We start from the raw sequence: 23,165 nt of genomic DNA on the forward strand, positions 1-23,165 counted from the left end.
TTATCTTTACATTTTTGGCTGTATTTTAGCACAGGTTCAATGCAAAAACATTACACATAGTTTTAGTCACTTAATGTCTGCTACAGTGCTGCAATTAAAGGGATTCTTTCACATATGGTTTATTACATTACTCATGCAGAGATCACGTGACGAGTAACTTCAAACGTCAATTTAAGGAAGTAATTATCTGGCGAAATTTTCTTTTTGTAGAACTCTGTTGTTTTCGCCTCAGTTTTCCATGAACTTAAGGCTGACTGGGCGTGCTCTGCGTTTAGATGGAAATGATAAAACTCTGTATTATTGAACAGTTTACTTACGTGTCACGGTCTTAGCATCTAATATCATTGGTCACAATGGGGCAGGAAATGTTTTTTTTCAGAAAATGACATTTTTGAATGTTTTTTTTAAGTTTTTATTCCTTACTTGTGACTTGATATATTTTTTCTATGTTTTTTTTATGCCGTGTTTCATGTTTTGTCAATCTTGCAAATACGGACAAAACATGAAGCATGGAAAAAACTTTCTTTTCTTTTTTTGCTGGTCTTAGCTTGATAGACAACCTCTACATTGCTGCTCATTGAAATTATTGAATTACCAGAAATTGACGTAAGTCGTTTTATTGTGCACGCGTTTATAGCAGGATATAAAAGCAAAGTAATAGAAAAACACAAAGTATCAGGCGAATACGGGTGGTTTGGTGTCTTCACGGGACATATTTTCCAAGCCGTGCTCTGATTGGTGAACGGGAATCACGTGGGCTAGGACGCGGACGCGGATTGGCTGCAGTTATTTTCCCGAACGAAGAAAACTCCAACTACATTTAGTGCTGGTAAACGTAGTTGGAATTTTAACCGAACTCTATCATGGGAACTGCCGGCTTCCGAAACGGGTGGCGACTTCGAATGTTGGACGACGTCTTCCAACTACGAGCTGCTCACGTGACACGATGGTCGGTCAACCGTAACGGCTTCCACCAAAGGCGAACGCCCAAGCTTTCCGTAAAACACTGACCAACAGGCGGGCAAGGTACGATAGGCGGCACGAGCCGGTTATGACTGGAGTGGGATTATACACAGGAAACATGCGACCACAGGTAGACTGCACACCAGACGTGGCCGTGGGTTAAGACGTTTTGTAAAAAAGTGACGCTCAGGTAACACGTAATACGTCACTGCTGGGCGGCGGGGTATGCTGAATGGTAAAAGCCGTTGTGAGAACGGCTATGAGGCGTTCGAAGCAAGATTTAGTAATGCAGGTACAGTCAGGCTAGACAAAAAAAAAAGCGGTGACGGTATAATACTGTCGCGCAAGCTACATGATAATAATAACGAAAAAAACAGCAAAGGTGGAAAACGCCGCTGCCGTGTGGAAAGATATGCTGAATGGGCGAAACGAAAATGAGCGAGGATTTTTTCAGGATGCTGAGTAAGTTTGGATGTTCGTTATACATAAAAAAAACGCAATTTAACTAGGCTGAAAAAACGCAAAAAAGGCGGCGTTATCGGTGCTACAAATGCGTGACATAAAAACACAAGTACAATGTTACATTACAGAGCCGTCGTCGTCGTTGTCGTCAGATAAAAATAGTTTTTTTAACGCGGGAGCGAACTCCCACCTACGTGTCGTCAAATCCGTTTTAAGAGCGGGCAGTTCGTCGTCGTCGTTGTCACATTCCCAGTTCGTTTTCGGGTACAGCGGGGATTTAACCGCCGCTTAATGGAAGCAGGCTGGGCCAAATTCAGCACCAAACTGCTGGTCGGCACCTCCGATATCGAACGGTGCAATATCAGTGATTGGCATGCGTCCAACGAATCCAGTGGTGAACTCGATGTCTGTCTTGCCCCAGGTTGATGGGCGACCCTGGAAAGTTTTGGTTTTTTACTTTGACCGTTTGCTACAGATGAAAAAATGTACCGCAGGTGTCGGATTTACTATTCCGTTTTACAAAGGCGAGGTTCTTTCCGGTAAGACACCCTCTAGGACTTGGGATTTAGGCCAGACTCATTACATAATCCCAGCACACACAGGCCAGATTTACACTAAATTACCCTTAAATAACCATTTAAAATTAGCATTTAATGTTGAGTAAAATAAATACCGTAGCTCATATTATCTCATAATTGTAATTTTAACAATTAACAACGAGTCTTGGGGATACGATCATATATTTATTTAAGTAAATATTATTAGGACCATCTTACCCCAACATACTATATATAGGACGCCTAAATGTTCTGAAATCCCATTTTTTTATTGTAAAATAAGTAAAACTAGAGATAAACTTACAGTGCAACCATCATGGAGAACCCTGTATGTTGTGCTTGGATCTCCCTCAGCAGTAAACTCAGCATCTCCAAAACCACGAAGTTTCAGAGCTTGCGCTTTGTTGTCCGCAGCAGCATCATAATAAGCCACCATGTTACGACAGTAGAAGGTAACGTGCTGGGAGAAATAAATGAGTGAATAATTGTAACTTACTTTATCCTCGCGTGACCGGAAAACAGCAGTCGATAAGCACGAGTGTTCTGTTTTATACACCTCATGTAAGTTTTTATGAGTTACAATGTTTGTCACTTTATAGGTGATTTTTTTTATTTTCTTATGATAATTTGAACAACCCATTAGTGACCACTGGGTTGAAGCAATAGCCGTGTGTGTCTTGCCCAAGGACACATACGTCCACAATGGTAGCAACGACGAGCCATGAACCCATTACCTGTGGTTAGGGGCAGGCGCGCTAACCACTTCGCCACCGCCGGAAATGATCGGTTTTACTATGTGTTTATGAATCGGTTACGTTAGAGTAGCGAATTTTAAATTATATGCATTGTAGAAGTAACCAAATTTGTCTTGAAAAAATAAGAGTTTAATAGTAGACCAAGCGTGCGTGCAATTCAGAGCAGTTCAAATTGAACGATTATACTTTAACTATTTTCGCGTATAGTGGGAAAGTGGTTATAACATGGGTGTATAACAAAATAGTGTCGCCCAACCTCTAGAGTCTAGTTCCTATGTGATTACAAGTGTACATGCGGTTTAATAACGCAAACTTAATGTAATTTATATATTCCCACCTGTTTGACTTGACGACTGAGCAGACGCAAGAAAGTGAGCTGCGATGTGTAATCTGCGTGTGGAACTCTGTCCTCGTCAGATGGGTCGTATCTTACTGTGCTGCCAGTGCTGTAATGGAAAGTTGAGTATTTATATATATAGTAGGATGGGTGAGATGGGACACCTTTAGTGCCAAATATCATGATCGTGTTTTAAACTATTAACAGCAGTCTATGGGAGTCGTAAGGAAAAGGTTTCATAATTCTTTGAATGTTCTTTGTTTACTACCAAATGGGACGAGGAAATAGTATGAAAAGGTGTCCCATCTTTCCCTACTTTACTAAATAACAGTGGTTTTCAAGACCTTTTCCAGACATGTGTTAAAATCGCCTTTTAATTTCAATTAGACATTTTTGCAGTTTTTTAATATTACACGATGATATACTACAACTACGGTATCTAAGTCTTGAACCAGGTACGAAAATATCCTAGTACCGTTACCTCATTTTCATTCCCCTCATAACAACACAAAAATGTTGTTGTAATAAAAAACTCAAAATAATAAAATAAATTCTTACGCCATTTCTTCCCCGTAGTACACATGCCGGCTCTCCCCGGTGTAATGGGTTCCGTTCTCGATGTGTCTGTTGGTTGGATAGACGCATGTCTCCATGGTGTCAAAGTTACAGTAAACCTCAATACCATCAGCAGTGCAGCCGCCATTAGGATCAATCCATCTGATGCCTGGGAATTTAGAATTTTTGTGATTTACATTCAATGTGTAGTACTGTGGGGTAAGATGGGTAGCGTCAACAAAAAATCCTATTTTTTAATCGTGTTTTAAAAACACTATTTTTTCAAATTTTTAAATGTTTATTTTAAAATCGGTACCGCTGGGGTCTAGTTAGTGTCCAAATTTTAGGTTGGTGGCACCAGTAGAAGGTGTCGAAAATGGCCGCTATAAAATCTGTATTCTAGAATCACCTTGGTTGTTTTTAACTATTAACAACAGTATTGTAGACGTGTAAGGATACGGTTGAATAATTTTTAAATATTTTGTTACCAAACTAAAAACTATAAAAAATGATTCATTAAAAAACAAACACGAAATATTTTTTAAAAAAAACAACATGACCCCATACCATTCTTAGCAACAATGTTTTGTTGTTGTTCTGCGAGGTAAATGTCCATGCAGGAGCGAGCTGCTGTCTTCTTGCTCACACCACGTGGTGCTTTGATGTTCTCAACGGAGTTGGTAAGTTCTTTCAATACAACCATCATCTGAGATGAGAAATAAGAATTAAAATAATGTTTTATTAAGCTAGAAACCTATTTAGTTTTGTGTATTTGCAGCCCATATAGCAGCCCATATAACACAGTTGTTCTGTTCCATGCATTTTTTGCCTGCATAAGAACTGCGATGTATGCAACTTTTATGGCAAATAGTTTTTCCTTTTATTTGCTTATTGGTTATTTGGACACCCCATTAGTGACCACTGGGTTGGAGCAATTGCCATTAATTGTCTTGCCCAAGTCACAAGCATTGAAGCCTGCATCCTTTCAGTACAATGTGAGTACTCTTAATAACAGTGTTATGCCACCAGACTTACAAGTTATATATTAAATCCAGGGTTTATTTAGCCATCTTACCTCTTCATCTCTGCCTACATCACTGACTGGTTGATCTGCAGCAACATTTGGTCCCTTGAATGAACTAATGACTGGCATTCTGAAGGCAGCCATGTCGATTCCAGGCTAAAGTAAATAATTTGAATAAATGAATGTAACTTACTTAATCCTTGCAGGGCTTGAAAACGACAGTCGTTATAACACAGGTGATTTGTTTCATAAACCTGGTGCCAGCTTACAAGTTACCATGTATATTACTTTTTGAGATTTTTTCACTTCTTTATGTATGGCTGATAATTTGGACAACCCATTAGTGACCACTGGGTTGAAGCAATTGCCGTTAAGTGTCTTGCTCATTGCTCAAGGACACATACGCCTCAATGGTAGCAGCGATGATCCTTGAACCCATTACCTCTGGGTTACAGGCAGGCGTGCTACCACAAATTGATTTGATAATTTATTTGACAATGACAATTGTGTATTATTAATATTTATATACCGGTACAGTGTTACTTACCCCTGGTGGTCCAGGAGGTCCAGGTGGCCCAGCAGGTCCAGAAGGTCCCTGAATAGTTTATCAAAATTATAATGAATTCTTGGAAACAATTTGTGCAACGAAAAAAAGACAGTTTAGTATAATAAATAAAATTTTAAAGTAAATTTTATCAAACTTTGTTTCGGAATTTGGTCCTTGCATTTAAAAAATTAATTTTGAGTACAAAAAGTAGAAATATGTAAACTGTAAAAGATACTTACCCTCATACCATCGTCACCAGACGAACCACGTGGACCAGTAGCGCCAATGGGACCAGGTGCTCCTGGGGATCCATCGTTGCCAGCAGGTCCTCTTGGACCGGTTGTTCCCTAAGAATAAAAATTTGGAATTTTAGCCAAAAAAATAATTTCTATAAAGAATTTTGTTAGAAATATACAAAAACAGAAATGCATGACAGGTATTTTTCCCAAACTATTTTCATAGAAACTTTGTGTTACCAATTTTACCACACTATCAGCAGTTATGTTTTATTAATAGAGCCAGCTAAAAGAAAAATAACTCACTCTAAGTCCTTGTGGTCCGGCAGTTCCAGGCATTCCTGGGTCTCCTGTTGGTCCCTGTATGAATAATAATTCTCTTTATTCGTATCTACATTCGTATGATATACAAAGTAGAAAAAAAATCTCATATGCCTTTGAGAAAAACAAGATTTTTTGCACAAAACAATAAAGTCACATTAAAAAGATACAAAATACATAAATTATTTAAAACTTACGAGTTTTCCTGGAAGACCTTGTAGACCAGTGTAACCGCGGTGACCCTTGATACCCTGCACAAAAAGTTCAAGTTTATAAATGATTGAATGTCACATGTTTTTTCATATATAGCAGGAAAGATATAACACATTTCATACATTTTTACAGTTACCATGTATGTGACGTAGCTTATTCTATTTCCTTTTAAATACAGTTGGAATTAACGTATTACATGTTCTGCGGACTTACCCTTGGTCCCATATCGCCAGTTTTTCCCGTGTCACCTCGTGCACCTTGTGGTCCCTGCAAGTTTTATAAATCTTAAAATTACCACTTTTTTTATGACAATTAAAAAATCAAGTTATTTTTTAGAAAAGTATCCTTTTGCTTTTAAACTAATTAACACTCAATACAATAAAACCTCCAATAAAAAAACACTCAATAACACTCAATACAATAAAAAAAAACCTAAATTATCAAAGTAACATATAATTGAGTTTAAAGACTCACAGCTTGTCCTCTGCCGCCCTCTGGGCCTGGAGGTCCTTGGGATCCTGGTGGTCCCTAAAGTTTAAAAACATTTTTAATAAATATTCACCAGTTTGCAGACATGATAAATATTACATAAAATTAATTAAGAATCTGTTTTAAATTGACAATAAAAGTTTAGCTCACAAAAACATATGACAATACTAACTTAGTTAATTTTTTAAACTGTTTTAAATTCTAATAATGTTGGTTTACATAACATAACATATTTTTTATTTGTCTGTTTAAGAGTAGTAGCGAAGATAATATTATTTAAAAAATGATGAGAATGAATTGAACAGCAAAACAACGTTTTTTAAAACCAGTTATGAATATAAGGTTAGGGAAAAGCGCCAATGAAAACTCTGCCTAACATTGCATTTAACCTTATATGAAATACAAACTTACTGATTCTCCACGTGGACCACTCTTTCCTTCGATACCATGAAGACCTGGGGGTCCTGGAATGCCAGATGGACCTGGGGGTCCAGTGTGCCCACGCTCACCAATTTCACCCTGCGCGGAAATTAGTTGAATTATTTTGTGACTGAATTTTAAAATATGTAATTAAAGCAGGTGTTCTGTTTCATACACCTTGTGACCACTTACAAGTAATCATATCTTAAACTTTTTTGGAGGCCTATTTTAGTTTAAAAAAAATGGCTGACAATTTGAACAATCTATACATGATAAGGCTGGGGCAATTAAGACTATGTGTCTTTCCCAAAGAAACACTGGTCAACAGATAAACTATCTAGCCATTATGCCATGGCCACACAAATTGTTGCCCAGATGTTGCACAAAACGCCTTACCTTAATTCCTACTGAGCCATCTCGTCCAGGTGCACCTTCAGGTCCAGGCATACCCTCAGGACCACTCTCTCCAGAGGGTCCTGATGGTCCAACGGGGCCGATGTCGCCAGGAGGACCTCGGTCTCCTGGAAGACCTGGTCGTCCTTGTTTGCCCTCTTCTCCCTAGTAAACAAACGCAGTGAATTTTTTTGTTCAAATATTAAAACTGCTCTTTTAAATAAGCATCCCATAGTTAAAGGTTCTATTTTATTCAGTATGGGTGAGGTCCAAATGCGAAGCATGACAGTAGACCATGAAATAAGTCCTGAGTTGGCCCATTACCCCACACACAGAAAATTTGTATAATAATAAAGCAGAAAAAACAATTTTTATTTTATATCTTTATTATTTATTATGAATCAGAAATGTTTTTATAATTTTTTTAGAAAAAATTTACCTGTAATCCAGAAGGTCCCCTGTCTCCAGTTGGTCCAGATGGTCCAGGCAGACCCTTGAGAAAAAAAAGGTCAAATTATTTTCTATTACACATAATATTAGAATGGTGGTGACAGAATGTTAAACTTACTGGGTTTCCAGAAGATCCTGGGTTTCCTCTAAGTCCTGATGCTCCTGGGCCACCCTGTTGTAATTAGAAAAGTTTAAATATCAGTTTTAAAACAACTAATGGTGGCTGTACACAGTATCCGGCATGCGAACTCGCTTGCGAAGAGTTCCGCATGCGACAGCGAAATCCGGACAAAACAGACAAAACAGCGAATTCCCGAATACTGTGTACAGCCACTTTAAACAAGTAACTGAAATAACTCCCCCTGGCATTTTATAGCACCATTGTAACAAATGAATAGTTAGTTTAAGTTACGGAAAACTACCCAAAAATAAAAATATTTCTAACAATTAAGCTAAGAAATACCAACTTTTTTGCAAACCAGATGCCGTCATTAAAATAGCCTCGTCTGGCTTGCTAGTCAAAAGTTCATGACCCCTAAAGGGTTTAAATATACCAAGTACCCACTTTTTAAAATACACTATCAAAAATACTTAATTCAGTTTTATAAACTTTTAGTCCAAAACACTTGAAACTTAGCTACTCTTAAGCTTAAGCATGTCTAGAAAAAGTATTTTACCTGTGGTCCGGGTTCTCCAGCAGATCCTGGCTCACCAGGTTGACCTGGCAATCCTTGGAGTCCTGATTTTAAAGTCAAGGTTTAAAATATGTCATTGATTGAATGTAACTTTTATATCCTTGTGATCGGGTATTGACAGTCATTCAATCATATGTGTTCTGTTTTATACATATCATGCTCTTCTATAAGTTATCACATATGCAATCTTGTTAATGAATATTTTTTTTTTAAATTTTTCATGCTGGACAATTTGGACAACCCATAAATAACTACTGAATTAACCAACTTTCTGGGAAGTGGACACATGCGTCCAACATGGTAGTAGCAATGAACCTCAAACCCCTATCTTCAAAAAGTAGCACATAAACAGAAATCATATAGAAGTTCTTTTATATAGTGATTTTCCTACGCTTGGATTTATGTAAAATTTTATACCTGATTCTCCTTGTGGTCCTGGAGGTCCCTCGTCACCAGAAGCTCCCTTGGATCCAGGTTTACCTGGCTCTCCTGGGTTACCTTGCTGTCCAGATGATCCCTGTGATTAAAACATTGAATTTGTAAGTTAAGAAACCAATTTTGAATATATAAAACAATGCAATAGATTCATTCAACAATATGAGTAATAAATTAGGACCGGATTCACAAAATATCACAGCTTTGGAACTTTTTTAGTAGTTTTTAAAACCGGTCTCTGATACCAATTAAAATTTTCACACTGTACTACACAAAAAAAACACTTTTTTCAACTAAGCAGTTGACTTTTTTAATTTTTATTAAAATGTTTGAATATTTGTGGTTTAATTTCTAACCTGGTCTCCTGGTGCACCTGGTCGTCCAGCTGGTCCTGGAAAACCTGCAGGTCCCTGAAATTCGAAAAAAAGTTTTAATTTTTGAAAATTAATATATTTTATTACCAATATAATGAAAAAAGGCATAATAGAAATTATACAGTTCGTTTTTCTGGATAAAATTCTTTTCACTGACATTTAAAAAAATACATGAGAAAAAATTCTACATCTGATATAAAATAAAAGGAATAAGAATAAAACACTCACCGGAACACCAATAGCACCGCGGGTACCTCTTCGTCCAGCAACTCCAGGTGGTCCCTGTCACACAACATATTTAAGTACAAATTGATAAAAAAATAAATATTATAACAAAAGCTGCCTTTTTAACACTTCAGCTCAAAATAATATACTAAAATTTTATTTTGAATTTTGAAATAGGTTTAGTAAAAAGTTTTGTTAAACTTACAATTGGTCCGGCACCACCAGCAGGTCCTTGTAATCCAGGAGCACCTGAGTCACCCTTGACACCTCTGGAACCAGATTCTCCCTTCTTTCCTGATTGTCCTTCAGCTCCCTAAGATCGTGAAACAAATTTCGTGAAATTTTTGTGAGGATTTGGTATTTTTCATAAACATGACCAGCTCAAATCAACTTATGTATTATTTTTACAAAGCGGTGAATGAAAACATATTTACATAACTACAACATGAATTTCATATCATAAAATCATTTGAAAGTAGTAAACATGACAGTTTTATACTACAATTGCAATGTTTATGAGCATAGTATTTATGTAAAAAAAATAAAGTATAGATTAAAACACATTTTTACAATTTTTGTGATTCAATCAAATGTAATTTTTTTAAAACTTTCTATACAAAAAAAGTCATAAAAAACATGTGAAACTATTAAAGTACAATATTGTACACTAATACTAAACTTACAGGTGATCCTGGATAACCTGGTGCCCCATCAGGTCCTGGTTCTCCTCTTTCACCCTGTGCAGAAACAAAAATTAAAACGTTTTGTGATTTGTCAACAAAACATTTTAATATAAATTTTGGAATAAAATCCTAATTGATCCAAAAATGTATTTATAAAAAAAAAAAAAAAAAATTGCTAAAAAAAGAAAATATTGCCTTTTTTAAGTTCGATTTTATATGGCATTAAAATACTAAAAGAAAATTGAATAATAAAGTTATATCTTTCAATAAGGAATGTACTTACAGGAGATCCTCTTGGTCCAGTTGCTCCTTCAGGTCCAGTGTTACCAAGGTCTCCCTGTGGTAAACATATTTAAGTTTAATGAAAATAATCATATACAACAAAAGTATTCCTATGTTATGAGAAGTACAAAAATATAGGTATGTTTAAACTAAAGGTGTAAAAAAACATGATCTTCTGACAAATGTATGACAACATCTATTCAAAGCTTGAATGTGAAATAAAAATTAACCATAATATATTGAAATTACCTTGTCACCATTTGGTCCTTGAGCTCCTGGTGGTCCAATAGGTCCAGTCAAACCCTAAATTAAAATATTTAATATTATTAAAGTATCACTTTTATATAGCCAAAAAGTTAACAGAATATTAGTATTTTATTTTCCAGCATCTATTATCAGCTGGAAAACTTTATCACGTTTTTTCCTGGAAAGTATTGAATGAATGAATAAATGAATCTTACTGTATCCTCGAGAGCCGGAAAATGACAGTCGTTATCACACGGGTTTAACACCTCGTGCCAGCTTACGAGTTACCATGTATGTTACTTTGTGGGTGAATCAGAAAAAAAAGTATAAATTCAAACCAGTTAACTTACCCGAAGTCCTTCTTTTCCAGGTTCTCCCTCAATACCTGGTGGACCAAGATCTCCTCGGTCTCCCTTACCTCCGGATAAACCAGGAGGACCACGTCGGCCAGTTCCACCTTGTACACCTTGAGGACCAGGCTCACCTGGTGGACCTAATGGTCCGGTTTGACCCTAAATCCAAAAAAATATTATTGGCTTTGTTTCAACCATAAATTATCAAAAATGTTCAAATATTAAAGATAATTTAAGTTGTGTGAGCTTACAATTATTAGAGTAAAAAAAAATGTAACCATAAACAACTGAAACCAAGTAAAACCAATAAAGTAACAGGAAAAAAACAGTAATATAAAAAACCATTTCACATTCTTTGCCACTATTACTATATCATACACTTAAAAGGTGGCTTACAAATTTAAGTCCACAAAACTCTGGTATAAGAAATACTATTACTTTACAAATAAACCCAAATTCCATATTTTGCTACAAACTGAAATTCTACCTTTTGTCCATCAGAGCCAGGAATACCAGCAGCGCCGCGTGGACCAGTAAGACCTTGTGGTCCAGTGGTTCCAACTTCACCAGGGAAACCTCGTTCACCTCGGGGTCCTGGTTCTCCTGATGGACCAACCTCTCCTGGAACACCCTATAAAAAACAGAAAAATTAAATTCAAAAAAATAAAATTAAAATTAATATATTTATATTTATTTTAAATTTTCTCCCAAATTTTTATTTCTTTTAAATTATTTTTATGTTTTATATGGAAAAGATGATGTTAGTTTCCAAGTTATTATATAAAATTGCCCTTGTACTACTCACAGTTTCTCCAGACTTTCCTGGCTCTCCGTTAGGTCCTGGAGGACCTGGAAGACCTTGGAACCCAGCTGGACCAGGTTGTCCTGCTTCTCCTCTGTCTCCAGCAACACCCTAATATTAAATTTCTTGTTAGTGATATTCTGACACCTTTTCATATAGATAAGGTGCTGCTTATACCCTTTATAATAAGACCTTATCGATATATTTTAAAAAAAAAAAAAATTAAGAATTAAAAAAAAAACTATAAGATAAAATAAAATCCTTGCAATTAAATGCACAATTTGAAAAATTTTGCAGAAAGACCATAATTATTTTAAAACGATGTAAAATGTAGATATTTTCAAAAGACTTACATTTGGTCCTGGTGGACCCTGTGGTCCGATCTCTCCATCTTTACCAGCCAACCCACGTGATCCTGGGGGACCTGCAATACCTTTCTCACCACCTCGACCTGGCTCTCCCTGTTATAATATAAACTTTAGTTTGGTGTCTTTTTTTACATTTAGAAATAAGAATGACAGTATCTTGTGCATGTAGTTAGAGTATAAAAGGTCAGAGTCGTATACAAAAGCGAAAGTTCTCTATAACTGGTTAAACAAAAAAACAGAAGTACAGACCTTTTTGGATAAAGGTTATGACTGCTTCACACAAAGAATTTATTATTGGGTGAAGCAGACATTTAATAATCAGTGTTCAAATTAAAAAGAAAGTGTGCTTAAGGACACAATGATTATGTAAAAAATGTTATACATTTAAGTAAAACATATATATGTATGTTCACATAAACATATTCAATAATCACTTACAGATACACCCTTAGGTCCTGGGAAACCAATTTGTCCCGGTGGTCCCTTCTGTCCTGGAGCACCAGCAGGTCCAGCGCGACCGTCTTCACCACTAACACCCTGCATAATAGAGATTTCATAATTTAGTGATTGACAGCTAACAGTTTACTGACAGCATTAAACACTGTTTTTTTTTGCAAATTTACATAACTTTAAAATTAATAATTAACTTACACGTTTTTAATATTTTTGCAAACTTAAACAATTTTAAAATTGAGTGGTTATAAAATTTATGAAATTCAAGTATATTTCTTATGTAATAAAATATGTTACTCATAAATTATGATTCAACTTACGGGTTGACCTTGCTTTCCTTGTCTACCATCAGCACCAGGCTTGCCTGTAAGACCCTGCAAGATACATTTAAATCAAATATTAATACGTAAAGTTTTTCTTGCTATTTCAAAAAATAATTACACTAAAATATGTTCTATTTTAATTCTTGTGAAAATCTTTTACATTTTTACAGAAAAATAGAATACTTTTTGACTCATACAAACATTTGCTTTTTTAGATACAAATTATATTTAATTTTGTATCATTTTTATAATGATACAACTTACCCTTGCACCAGGAAGACCAGGTTCACCAGATCTGCCAACGTCACCAACTGATCCTTTAGGTCCTGCAACACCAGGTCGTCCTCTTCTGCCAGTGCTTCCCTGATTTCAAATCATAATTAACCTCAGTGTAAAGTTTAGTCTACATATTTTTTTGTTTTTTTCTTTGAATATGACTTAACTTTGCAAAAACTAAAAATATACTTTGTGTAATGTAGGAATAAATATATGGTTGAAGGTTACCACAAATATAATTTTGTGGGCAATAATTTTTGCGATTTTTTCTGTATAGTCAAAATTTCTTTTGTGATTTTTATAAATACATACCTTGGGACCAGATAGACCATCTTGTCCAGGGAATCCTCTGTTACCAGGTGCACCCTAAAAATTGACGTTAGAAATACAATTTTAAAACTTATACACCAGGTTGAACATTAAAGCACTTACCCTCTCTCCAGTTGAACCAATTGGTCCAGGAGGTCCAGCTTCTCCTCTGGAACCCTACAAGCACAACACAATTAAAGAACTGTTCCAAAGTCTTATCGGACACAAAAAATGTCAACATTTTTTAATTTTTTCCGTAAATTCTACATTGATTCACTGTTTGTGAAATTTATGGTTGGTTGTAAGATGACTATCATTAACGACATTTTTATGAACATGTCATCAACCTCACGCACCCTGCCAAGCTAAGATAAGGCACTTTAATGTTTATCCTCTAGAGTGGAAAATCTATGAGTGTTTTACACAAATGTTGCACACCATACATGGTTGCTTCGTATTAAAGGATGCTGCCAATGTATTAGGGATGACATGATTTAAATTAAAATATAATTTAAATAAACATAATCTTACCCTCTTTCCTTCTTCTCCTTGTGCTCCTTGCAGACCTTGTGGTCCAGTACTACCCTATAATACAAAACACCAATTTTAGAAAATACAATTCTAGGATTTTCGTAAGGTTGATAACATTACTATAAAATGTTTGCAATCATAATATACTAATTGTGAGCATCAAGCTATCTTATTCTGTATGGGTTGGGTTCCATAGCAAGACAAGCCACTAGGGAACTTGGGATTTAGGCTAATGTTTGCCCATTAATCTCTCTACCACTATAAAAGCAATACTTTTCATACAAAACATGTTTACATATTGTTCAGTAAAACCACACAAATATCCATTTATGTACATTTGAAGCACAAAACAAGATTTTCTTACCATGCTTCCTTTTGGTCCTTGATCACCTCTGAAGCCTTGAACACCAGGGTTTCCCTAGAGAACAAATATAAGGGTGAGCAGAATGTAAAAAGTTGGTCATTTAAATAGGGTAAAATTACTTACAGTGTTTCCTTTAGGTCCAGCAGATCCGATATTACCTTGTGTACCCTATGAATATTAAACAGGCAAAAGTTAGAGTTATGAATATTCAGTTTAAAATTCCTGATTCAAGGATTAGGCATTACCAATAAACTGTTCAATAGAGAAAAATGACACAAGTTTAGAATTAAAGATTTCAGAAAAGGCAGCATAAAGCATAGGTTTAATTTTTAAAATTTCATTTTTAAAGTCATACTCACAGGTGAGCCTCTTGGGCCGGGAATGCCTGGTGGTCCAGCAATGCCGGGTGCACCCTGTTGAGAATTATATGGTCATTTATAAATTTAAAGCCATTGTAAAGCAGTGTTGACACTTACAGTTGATCCCTTGGAACCTGATGCTCCATCAATACCAGGAGAGCCCTAGAATTTAATAAAAATTGTAAATTATATCAGCTTACAATAAAATTTAGCAATTGAGACATAAAATAGAATGGAAAGTTTTAGAAAAAGCTAAATGCAGTTATACAGCAACCATTTTTACAGTAAAAAAAGACAGCGAATTTTTACAGCAAAAAAAAATTACCGCAAGCCCAGCTGGTCCAGGGGAGCCTGGTGTTCCTGCTTCACCCCTTGAACCCTGGGGTCCTTCAGGTCCTCTTGCACCAGTAGGTCCACCTTCACCCTGTGATAAATGGGCATGGTTAGTATTAGTATTTAGTAACATCTTTTTAAAAGATAATCATTTAAACTTCAGAAATTATTTTGATCAGTGCAGAATTTTTTATATTTTGTAACCAAAAAAGCTCAATTTAATTTTAAAAGAAAAAATTATAATAAAACCAACCAACCTTAGATCCTGGCGCACCTGGGAATCCTGGAGGTCCACCAATTCCAGTTGGTCCCTAAAAGTAACACCATTTTTAAAATCTAAATTATTTTATAAAATCTAAATTATAAGTTTTATACGGTTTTCATATTTATTCTTTTTTTGTTGTTTCTTTTTTGCAGGAAAAACACAGAGCGTCTTAAAACTTCCTAAAACTAAACTTATTTACTAAACTGACATTAAAACATCCTTTACTGGAAACAGGTTTAATTGAAAAAGGTTTAAAAACCATAGATACATTAATTGACATTGTGAGTGTTTATACTTACTGGTGGTCCAGATTGTCCAGGAAGACCATCAGATCCACGAGCACCCTGTTCAGAATATTTTGTTAAATCTAATGCAGTATAACGAGAGTGTGATTTAACACTGAGATCATAGGAACATAGATTTATGCGGACTTACAATAAAGTTTTGGTTAAAATTAGTAAACTGGATGTTTACATATAACGATACCTAAAATTTTCTTATGTAAGAGAGAAAACACAAGTTTGTAGGAGAGAAAACATAAGTTGCAACACAAAAACAATAAACTTACTGGTTCTCCAGCAGCTCCTGGCCTTCCTCTGTCACCAGGTAGACCTCTCGGCCCCTGAAAAATACAATAATTTAGATTCATTGCATTTAAATTTTAAAAACTATTTTCATTTTTTACGCACATGTAAATGGACTCACCACCCCTTTAATAATACCAAACTAGTCCTTAGATTTTGTTAATAAATTTATTTCAAGCAAGGACAAGGAAACTTACACTGATTCCAGGAGGTCCAGCTTCTCCTACTGCTCCTTGTTCACCCTGGATTAAATTAAATGTTAAGTTTATACCATGTACTGTTATTGCTACTTCTTGCTACTGTTACAGAAGTACCTTTATTAAGTTTTGTTACAAATTTATTCCCAAGCAGTAAACTAATGAAAACAAATTCAAAAAACTTGAAAGTTAAATGTTTTATGTTTGTAAACTTTTATAAAACACAATGTGTCTAAAAATGACATTTTTTGTACTTACATCTGCTCCAGCAAGACCACTATCTCCTTTCAAACCATTAAGACCAGCATGACCCTAAACAAATAAGTGTCAGTATATAATTACAGTACTTAAACATATTATTCACTGGTTCATCATTAACAGTCATATCAATCTTACCTTATGTCCTTTGGGTCCTGGGTTTCCAGGTGTGCCTGAAAATCCTCTCGGTCCCTTAAATAAAACGACAATTAGAATATTTAATTTTCTATGTTTCCAATAAACTTACCTGTGGTCCAGGAGTACCAATTGGACCAGTTTTCCCTGGTCTGCCATCCTTGCCCTAAAGAAAATACAAAATGTTTAATTTTTAAACCTAAAATGATAAAACACTATGGCTGGCTATTCAGACAACCCATAAAGGAGCACAGGAAGAATTGCCATTAGGTGGGGTAACAGCATCTTAAACCCATAACCTTTGATTTAAAAACCAGAACTTTACTATGTCAGTGGTCTAGAGGCAAACACTTTAAAACACTGTGTCAATGCAACATATTGATATGCAGACTTACATCTTTTCCTGGTTTGCCTGGAATTCCAGAAGGTCCTGCATGTCCGGGTGGTCCACTAGATCCAGGTTCACCAGTCTCTCCTGGGGGTCCTTGGAATCCTTGGGGTCCCTGTTAAGCATGATTATTGTAGTGGAGAACAAAATATAAACTATATAAGAAATTTAGTTATAACCTGATTTTTAAATGGTAAAAATGGATTTCAATATAAAAAACATTCAATATAAAAACTTACTGGTGAACCAGAAACTCCTGGTGATCCTCTTGGTCCCATAACTCCCTATAAAAAGTAAGGTTTAAATACATTGTAATTTTCCACATATATAAAAAATACATACAGGTGGTCCAGCTATAACTGGACTTGGTCCCTTGCCTCCAGCTGAATAACTTCGGGCAAGATCCTGTGATTAAAAATTTACAAAGTGTTTATTGTTCCAAAAAAAATGTTAACAATTCGGTTTAAATTAATAAATAATTTGTTACTTACACCGTCCATTCCTGCACCTGGGGGTCCTGGTGGTCCGGGAATACCAGGGGTTCCGGGGTTACCATCACGTCCGGGTGTACCTCTGTCTCCCTACATTACAGAGTGGAGAATTTAAAAATAAGTTTGAAACGCAGTAAAAGAATTCTCAATAAATTTCATCGTTTTTTCTTTAAGCTATTTTTCTGTGAACAACTTTTTTAACGAACCTTTGGACCTCTTGCTCCTGGCCGTCCGTCAATTCCTTGTAGTCCGGGAATACCCTTTAAAATAAAAAGATTTAAAAATAGTAAGAGGCAGGCATAACTTAGCACAGAAGAATAACTTATTTATTCTCTTGTTAAGAAGAGGGCGAGCGTCAGAATTTAACATGGGTGTTTTGTTTCACACACCTTTTTCCCAATTAAAGGGTAACACAATATTTTGTCATTTTTTTGTATGGCAGACAATTTGTCCAACCCAAAAGGGAATAATGTGTTGGATACATTATGGTTAAGTGTCCCAACGACACATGTGGATATTTCCATGGTGGCGCCAATGAGCCCAAAATTCATAAATGCTAAGCATTCAGTGATTTTTTGACACACTCATTTGGAATAAGCAGCGCATTAATAACAAAGTAAACCTATCCATTATCAACTTACTGGTATTCCTGCGGGTCCTGGAAGTCCTTCCCCCTGTAAAGTTAAAATAAAGATGCGATATTAGTTAGGCAAAACAAAAGTTACAAATGACAATCTTTAATACAGTCAGAGTTAATCGTTTGAGGTTTATTTTACTTTAATTGAAAATAAGCCTGGAGAAGGGAAATGGGTTAAAAAAAATCATGATACTTACAACATTGTCTGGAATTTCTCCAGGTTCTCCCTTTTGTCCTTTAATACCAATCTAATAAAAGACATTTTAAAATAGAAATAATGCAATAAACCTACTAAGTTATCAAATTTAGAAATGGAGAAAAGTTGTAAAATTTATTTCAGAGATTATAACTGTATGTGCAAATATTATAGTTAAATAATTGAAAAGTTTTATGCATGTTTGGTCTGGTTTCAATATCATGAACTCTGCAGAATACATCAGTCTTCTTTCCACATGTAACTCACCTCTGAAAAACAAAAGGATTCGGATAAATAATACACCGAAGTGGGTCAAATTTATTTTAGGTCTATTTAATGGCAAATAGGAGTTAGGGTAAAATGGTCATTTTAAGTAATTCGTGAACCGCAATAGGCGGTCTAGTATTACGTAAAGTGGTAGTTGGTAAACTAATGATCACATGTTGTGTGAGACCAACGTATAATATTGCGTTCGCATGCACGGGAATTCGCAGGGCTGCCTTTATTCGTAGCATACAATCGGTCGAGCGTGTTTAAATTCGCACCTGGTTCATCGGCGCACACCTTACAGCATTCTCCTTCAATGCTTTTTTGGAATGGGCATGTAAGCTCCTCGCATAGGATGTAGTCGCAGACGACCTCATTGTCGTCGCAAACGCACACCTCGCACTTTGTGGGCTTGAACACGTCACCGGCGTTGTAGACCTCGCCTTTGTAAACGCAGCCGCCGCCGAGTCTTACTCCTGAGTCAGGTGATTAACCATTGCCGATTAGTTTGTTTTTGATTTGTAACGCTCTAAGAGCTCAGGTGATATCTCGCGCCGGTTGGGACGACATGACACGGACAAATTCTTACTCAAACACAGCCGCAGTGACCGATTGCGCAACACATTTAGTGTCTGAGACTGAATTCGTCGTGAGAAAGCTATTTCCCTAAAATAGCCGAAGTAAAGCCGTTTATTATACCACGAAGGATTTCCGCCACAGGACTGGCAATTTATGGCGTTCCGTGACTCCAGGATCGGCTTACAAGCCCCTTGGCGTCTTCAGTACCTACCCGCTGTGACGAGTTGCTTAAACGCAACAGACGAAGCGTTCGTGAGGTGATGCCGCAATAAGGACAAAAAGCAGGCGCGCTCTGCTCCCGCTCCAAGTTTATTTATCAAGCGCGAAGCCACAACGACCACAACAGCGTGTTTGGAATATTTCGAATTCCGTTGAACTTGTCATACGCGAAGTAAAATGCAAACGTAAGGTGGCGCCGACGAGCTATACTTATGGCGAAAGAATCCATTAACAACATGAAGCGAATGATGACTGTAATTATGATCGGATTTAAAGATATAAAAGCTAAACGGTAGGTATGTGCAAAGTCTGACGCATTTCGTGGGCAGTAATTGCGACCAAACTCTCAATGGTTATGACTCCCTGGCCCGTTAATTAAAACATTCCCGACATGGTTGGGTTTCCTGAAGAACCAATGCCTTCTTAATTAGTTGGGCAAGCCGCAAGCGTATTGGGATTGAATCCATGCAATTACTGTACGGTTATGTCACCCAAAGATTAGGGGTTATGAGGAGATTCCATATCCTATTTCGGGTATTGTGAGCAAATTAATTGTGATGGATAAAACATGCAAGTGTATTAGTTAGCATTTTACTGTGTTCGGGGTGTTAATGTTAGTAAAGTGTGGTAAGTATTGGGAAATGTGTTATTAAAAATACATTACGATCGATACGTGCATCTAATTCAAGTTCACTTTGGTGCATATTACGTAACAGCTGACGTTGCTCTACCGCGACAGTCTTTAATAATTCAAATAATCCATAACTGTATCGTAAATCTGGTTTCATGCTTTTAGATAATTTTAAACCCCAAGGTATAAGGGCAAAATCGGAATCAAAATGGGGTACCAGGGCGTTAGCTCTTTCGAGTCCATTTTAAAAGAGCGGCGGGCAGTCACGCATTACTGACGCGGATGTAAAGCTTTAGAAGTAAGGACAAACAAAAGCCATGCGGAGGTTGCCAGGAAGAAAGCGCAGCGACGGTGACGATGGGATGATTGCATTGTGAGATACTAAGGACAAGTTACCAGCGTGTGTAGCCATGCAAAGCGGTCACTGCGGAGTGGTGAGCGGGGCCTATCTACATTTTTTGATAATTTTTTTTTGCCAGTTTGTCTCTATTTTTGTCCATCCCAAATTTAGCAATTTTGCGAGAGATATCACCCATTGGAAAAGCGTCAAACTTTGCACAAAAAGCATAAAGAATTAATAGTATTAATAACTACATAAATTACATATGAATAATACAAGCAGAGGGTAAAACATATAAATATGGTAAATTAAATGCCTATAGTGAGTAAGGTGAATGAAAAATAAATTACACTGAAAATGATTGCAGCATGAAAATGAAAGGGAAGCATGATGTGCCGAAGCTGTGGTTAATTAAGTCTTGTTATGCTGCGCAAACTTGGGGCATTATTCATCACTTACGTAAATGCAGTGCAGCATTACCTATGAGTTAACTTTGCGGTCGAGCGCTTAAGGTGCTTGTCGGACGCTGGGGCACCGGGGAGTAAATATAAAAGATGGTTCGCGAGCGCGTAGAGACAAGGGAGCTACAGTCTCTTGAAAACCACTAGCAGACAAACGGAAACCAGGGCAAATTTTCGGTCTGGTTTTCCGTTGGACTTTTGCTTCGGTACGCTGCACACGGAACCTCAGCAGTTTCTTTGTTAAAACGGCTTTGAAATACAGTGGTATTAACTTGCACGCACGGACGAGCTGGATCAAGTAGACCGTACAAAGTCTGCGGCGAGCATAGCCTAAGCAGCGGTTGCAGAGGAACCGGTGAAGAACGACCCTGCATTTCCTACCGCTCTGCAATATCCGCCTAAAATTTCACGCAAGAACCGGGTATCGGATAAGGGGTGATTTGGCTACACACAAGGCCTATTGTTCTAGAAACACAACGGGTTTAACAGAAAAAAAGTCATGCACTGTAACTTTCCCATGGTAAATTTTACCCAAATATTACGCAGTCGCATTTTATAAAATTGCTATTCGGGCCGTAAAGTGGAACGTGACTATTTATCACATAGGCGTGTGACAGCTATTTTTGCCGAAGCGCCATCTGGCATTTCGTGCAATTGCAATTTGATTTTAACTGTGACAACCACAAATAAACGAAATGCGTTATCGGTGTGTTAAGAATCAAATAATCTCCGACGGCCAACTTACGCAACACCGATTGAAATTTTGGGTCACGGAAAAGGCCAAAAACAGCGCCACTCAAAATGCGGAATTTTAAACCTATATACCGCTGGTGACCGTAAAGGTCACGCTAATCTAAATTATCACACATAAACCGAGCACTTCATGACTGCTTTGAGTCGGAATGTTCGAAAGCGAAAAGGTCAAAGCGCCGTTCCTAAAATTTGATTGTAGAAATCCATTGCCGCTCGTTTTGCATTTATTTGTAGGTGGGTTGCAGTTATAACGCTGGAACTGCGTTGTAACTTTAATCATATATAGGCTCCATTTATTAATTTAAACGTTACCGACTATTTAGTATGATTATGTACTAAATTCGAATATATAATTAAACGCTCGAATTCATTTTGGCTCAATAAATGAGCTCCATGCTCGCTTTGCCAAAACTCCCGCAAGAGGTAGAGAGTATACAAAATAAAACGGATTGCCTCAAAAGGCAAATCAACCATACCTGTCTGCAGAATGTCAAAGTATGTTTGGTTATATAAGAACTTAGGGAGAAATATTCACTTACCCTGACAGCGTGCTAGATCCAGCATAGCCAGCAGCATCACTGCGGTAAGTATCTTCATAGTGCCGTACACACCCATCGTGCACAGCTCCTCCGCCGATGTATTCCGACTCGTTCGTCGGTAGCACAAGGTCGCTGCTGCTGCGTCCGCGCCCCTAGAACGTTCGAGAATGCGTTTAGCGGCGAGCGCAGGCCGCGGGGCTAGAACGAGCGAAAAAGTCTCTCAACGAAGCTACGTCTCGCTATCCTCTGGCGACCCTTTGGGAAGCCGATGAATCGACTGTGTCCAACCACGGTAGATGTAGCCAGGTCGTGCGAATGCCTTCTTCTTTAAGGCCGTCGATTTTGTCTCTGGATCGGCTGGTTTCTTCTTATATTCTCTCGAAAACGTGTAAGCGAGGGGCGGAGTGCGAAATGCAAAGTTTGCACTGTGGATCACGGTACGAAGTTGAAAGGAAAGGACCGACGGTGCTGCAATTAACAACCTACTAACACCAGGATGTCAAATATCACGACCTCATTCTGTGGAGAAAGTGAAAAAATGAACTAATTAGTCTGGCCGTTGCTGTCAGTATACAGAAACACACCGGGCACTTAAACGTTACCACTACAGTATATTACATTACCTCACCCATATGCGTTGTTAAAAAATCATACTCACCACTTGACTGGTTTACCAAGGTACATAGCCAAGCATTTATTTTAAAGGGGGTGCAAAACGGTTATGCGATGAGCGTGCAATCCTTTATTGTATTTTTTAAAACCGCGGTAAGCCAGAACTGCTAACAAAATTTCAATATCGTTCTACCCCAATGACTTTGAAATTGTTTGAAAAAGAAAATACTATAGTCGGTTTAATCTATACCATTTCCATTTTCCCGGCAGGTCAAGGATGCCGGTTATAACCTCTTACAGCTGGATTGGATTACCGGCAGCGACTTAGCTGGTTAACCTAGCTTCGGGCTAGGTGGTAAGAGTTCCAGACACAATTTCCTGAGCTCGTAATACCCAAGGCCGCGCTTTTACCACACCGACGCCAGTTTTAACGTTCGACGGTTGTCTGGCTACCCAGGTTCAAGCTGACGTTATTCACGG

At 37.1% G+C, this 23,165-nt stretch overlaps 1 protein-coding gene across 3 annotated transcripts; it reads right to left on the reverse strand.

Moving 5' to 3' along the window:
* Positions 1-601: 601 nt before the first annotated feature.
* Positions 602-22,587, reverse strand: fcol1 (fibrillar collagen). 3 transcript variants are annotated; one of them, XM_026834922.1, is made up of 55 exons: positions 22,074-22,587; positions 18,830-19,027; positions 18,286-18,338; positions 18,093-18,125; positions 17,658-17,711; positions 17,452-17,541; positions 17,303-17,365; positions 17,200-17,244; positions 16,968-17,075; positions 16,685-16,738; positions 16,576-16,629; positions 16,438-16,491; positions 16,180-16,224; positions 15,967-16,020; positions 15,698-15,742; positions 15,391-15,444; positions 15,126-15,224; positions 14,918-14,962; positions 14,801-14,854; positions 14,565-14,609; positions 14,442-14,495; positions 14,078-14,131; positions 13,670-13,723; positions 13,550-13,603; positions 13,226-13,324; positions 12,959-13,012; positions 12,624-12,722; positions 12,171-12,278; positions 11,821-11,928; positions 11,503-11,646; positions 11,013-11,174; positions 10,666-10,719; positions 10,418-10,471; positions 10,135-10,188; positions 9,657-9,764; positions 9,455-9,508; positions 9,209-9,262; positions 8,835-8,934; positions 8,400-8,461; positions 7,841-7,894; positions 7,712-7,765; positions 7,276-7,437; positions 6,871-6,978; positions 6,445-6,498; positions 6,184-6,237; positions 5,955-6,008; positions 5,743-5,796; positions 5,440-5,547; positions 5,201-5,248; positions 4,705-4,809; positions 4,197-4,335; positions 3,633-3,798; positions 3,075-3,183; positions 2,287-2,442; positions 602-1,860 (listed from the first exon to the last, which is right to left on the reverse strand). In XM_026834922.1, the coding sequence occupies exons 1-55, from the start codon at positions 22,147-22,149 to the stop codon at positions 1,714-1,716; spliced, it is 4,425 nt and encodes a 1,474-aa protein (XP_026690723.1). In that variant the 5' UTR covers positions 22,150-22,587; the 3' UTR covers positions 602-1,713.
* Positions 22,588-23,165: the final 578 nt, after the last annotated feature.

The sequence above is a fragment of the Ciona intestinalis genome, chromosome 7, assembly GCF_000224145.3.
Source record: "Ciona intestinalis chromosome 7, KH, whole genome shotgun sequence".
Lineage (NCBI taxonomy): Eukaryota > Metazoa > Chordata > Ascidiacea > Phlebobranchia > Cionidae > Ciona > Ciona intestinalis.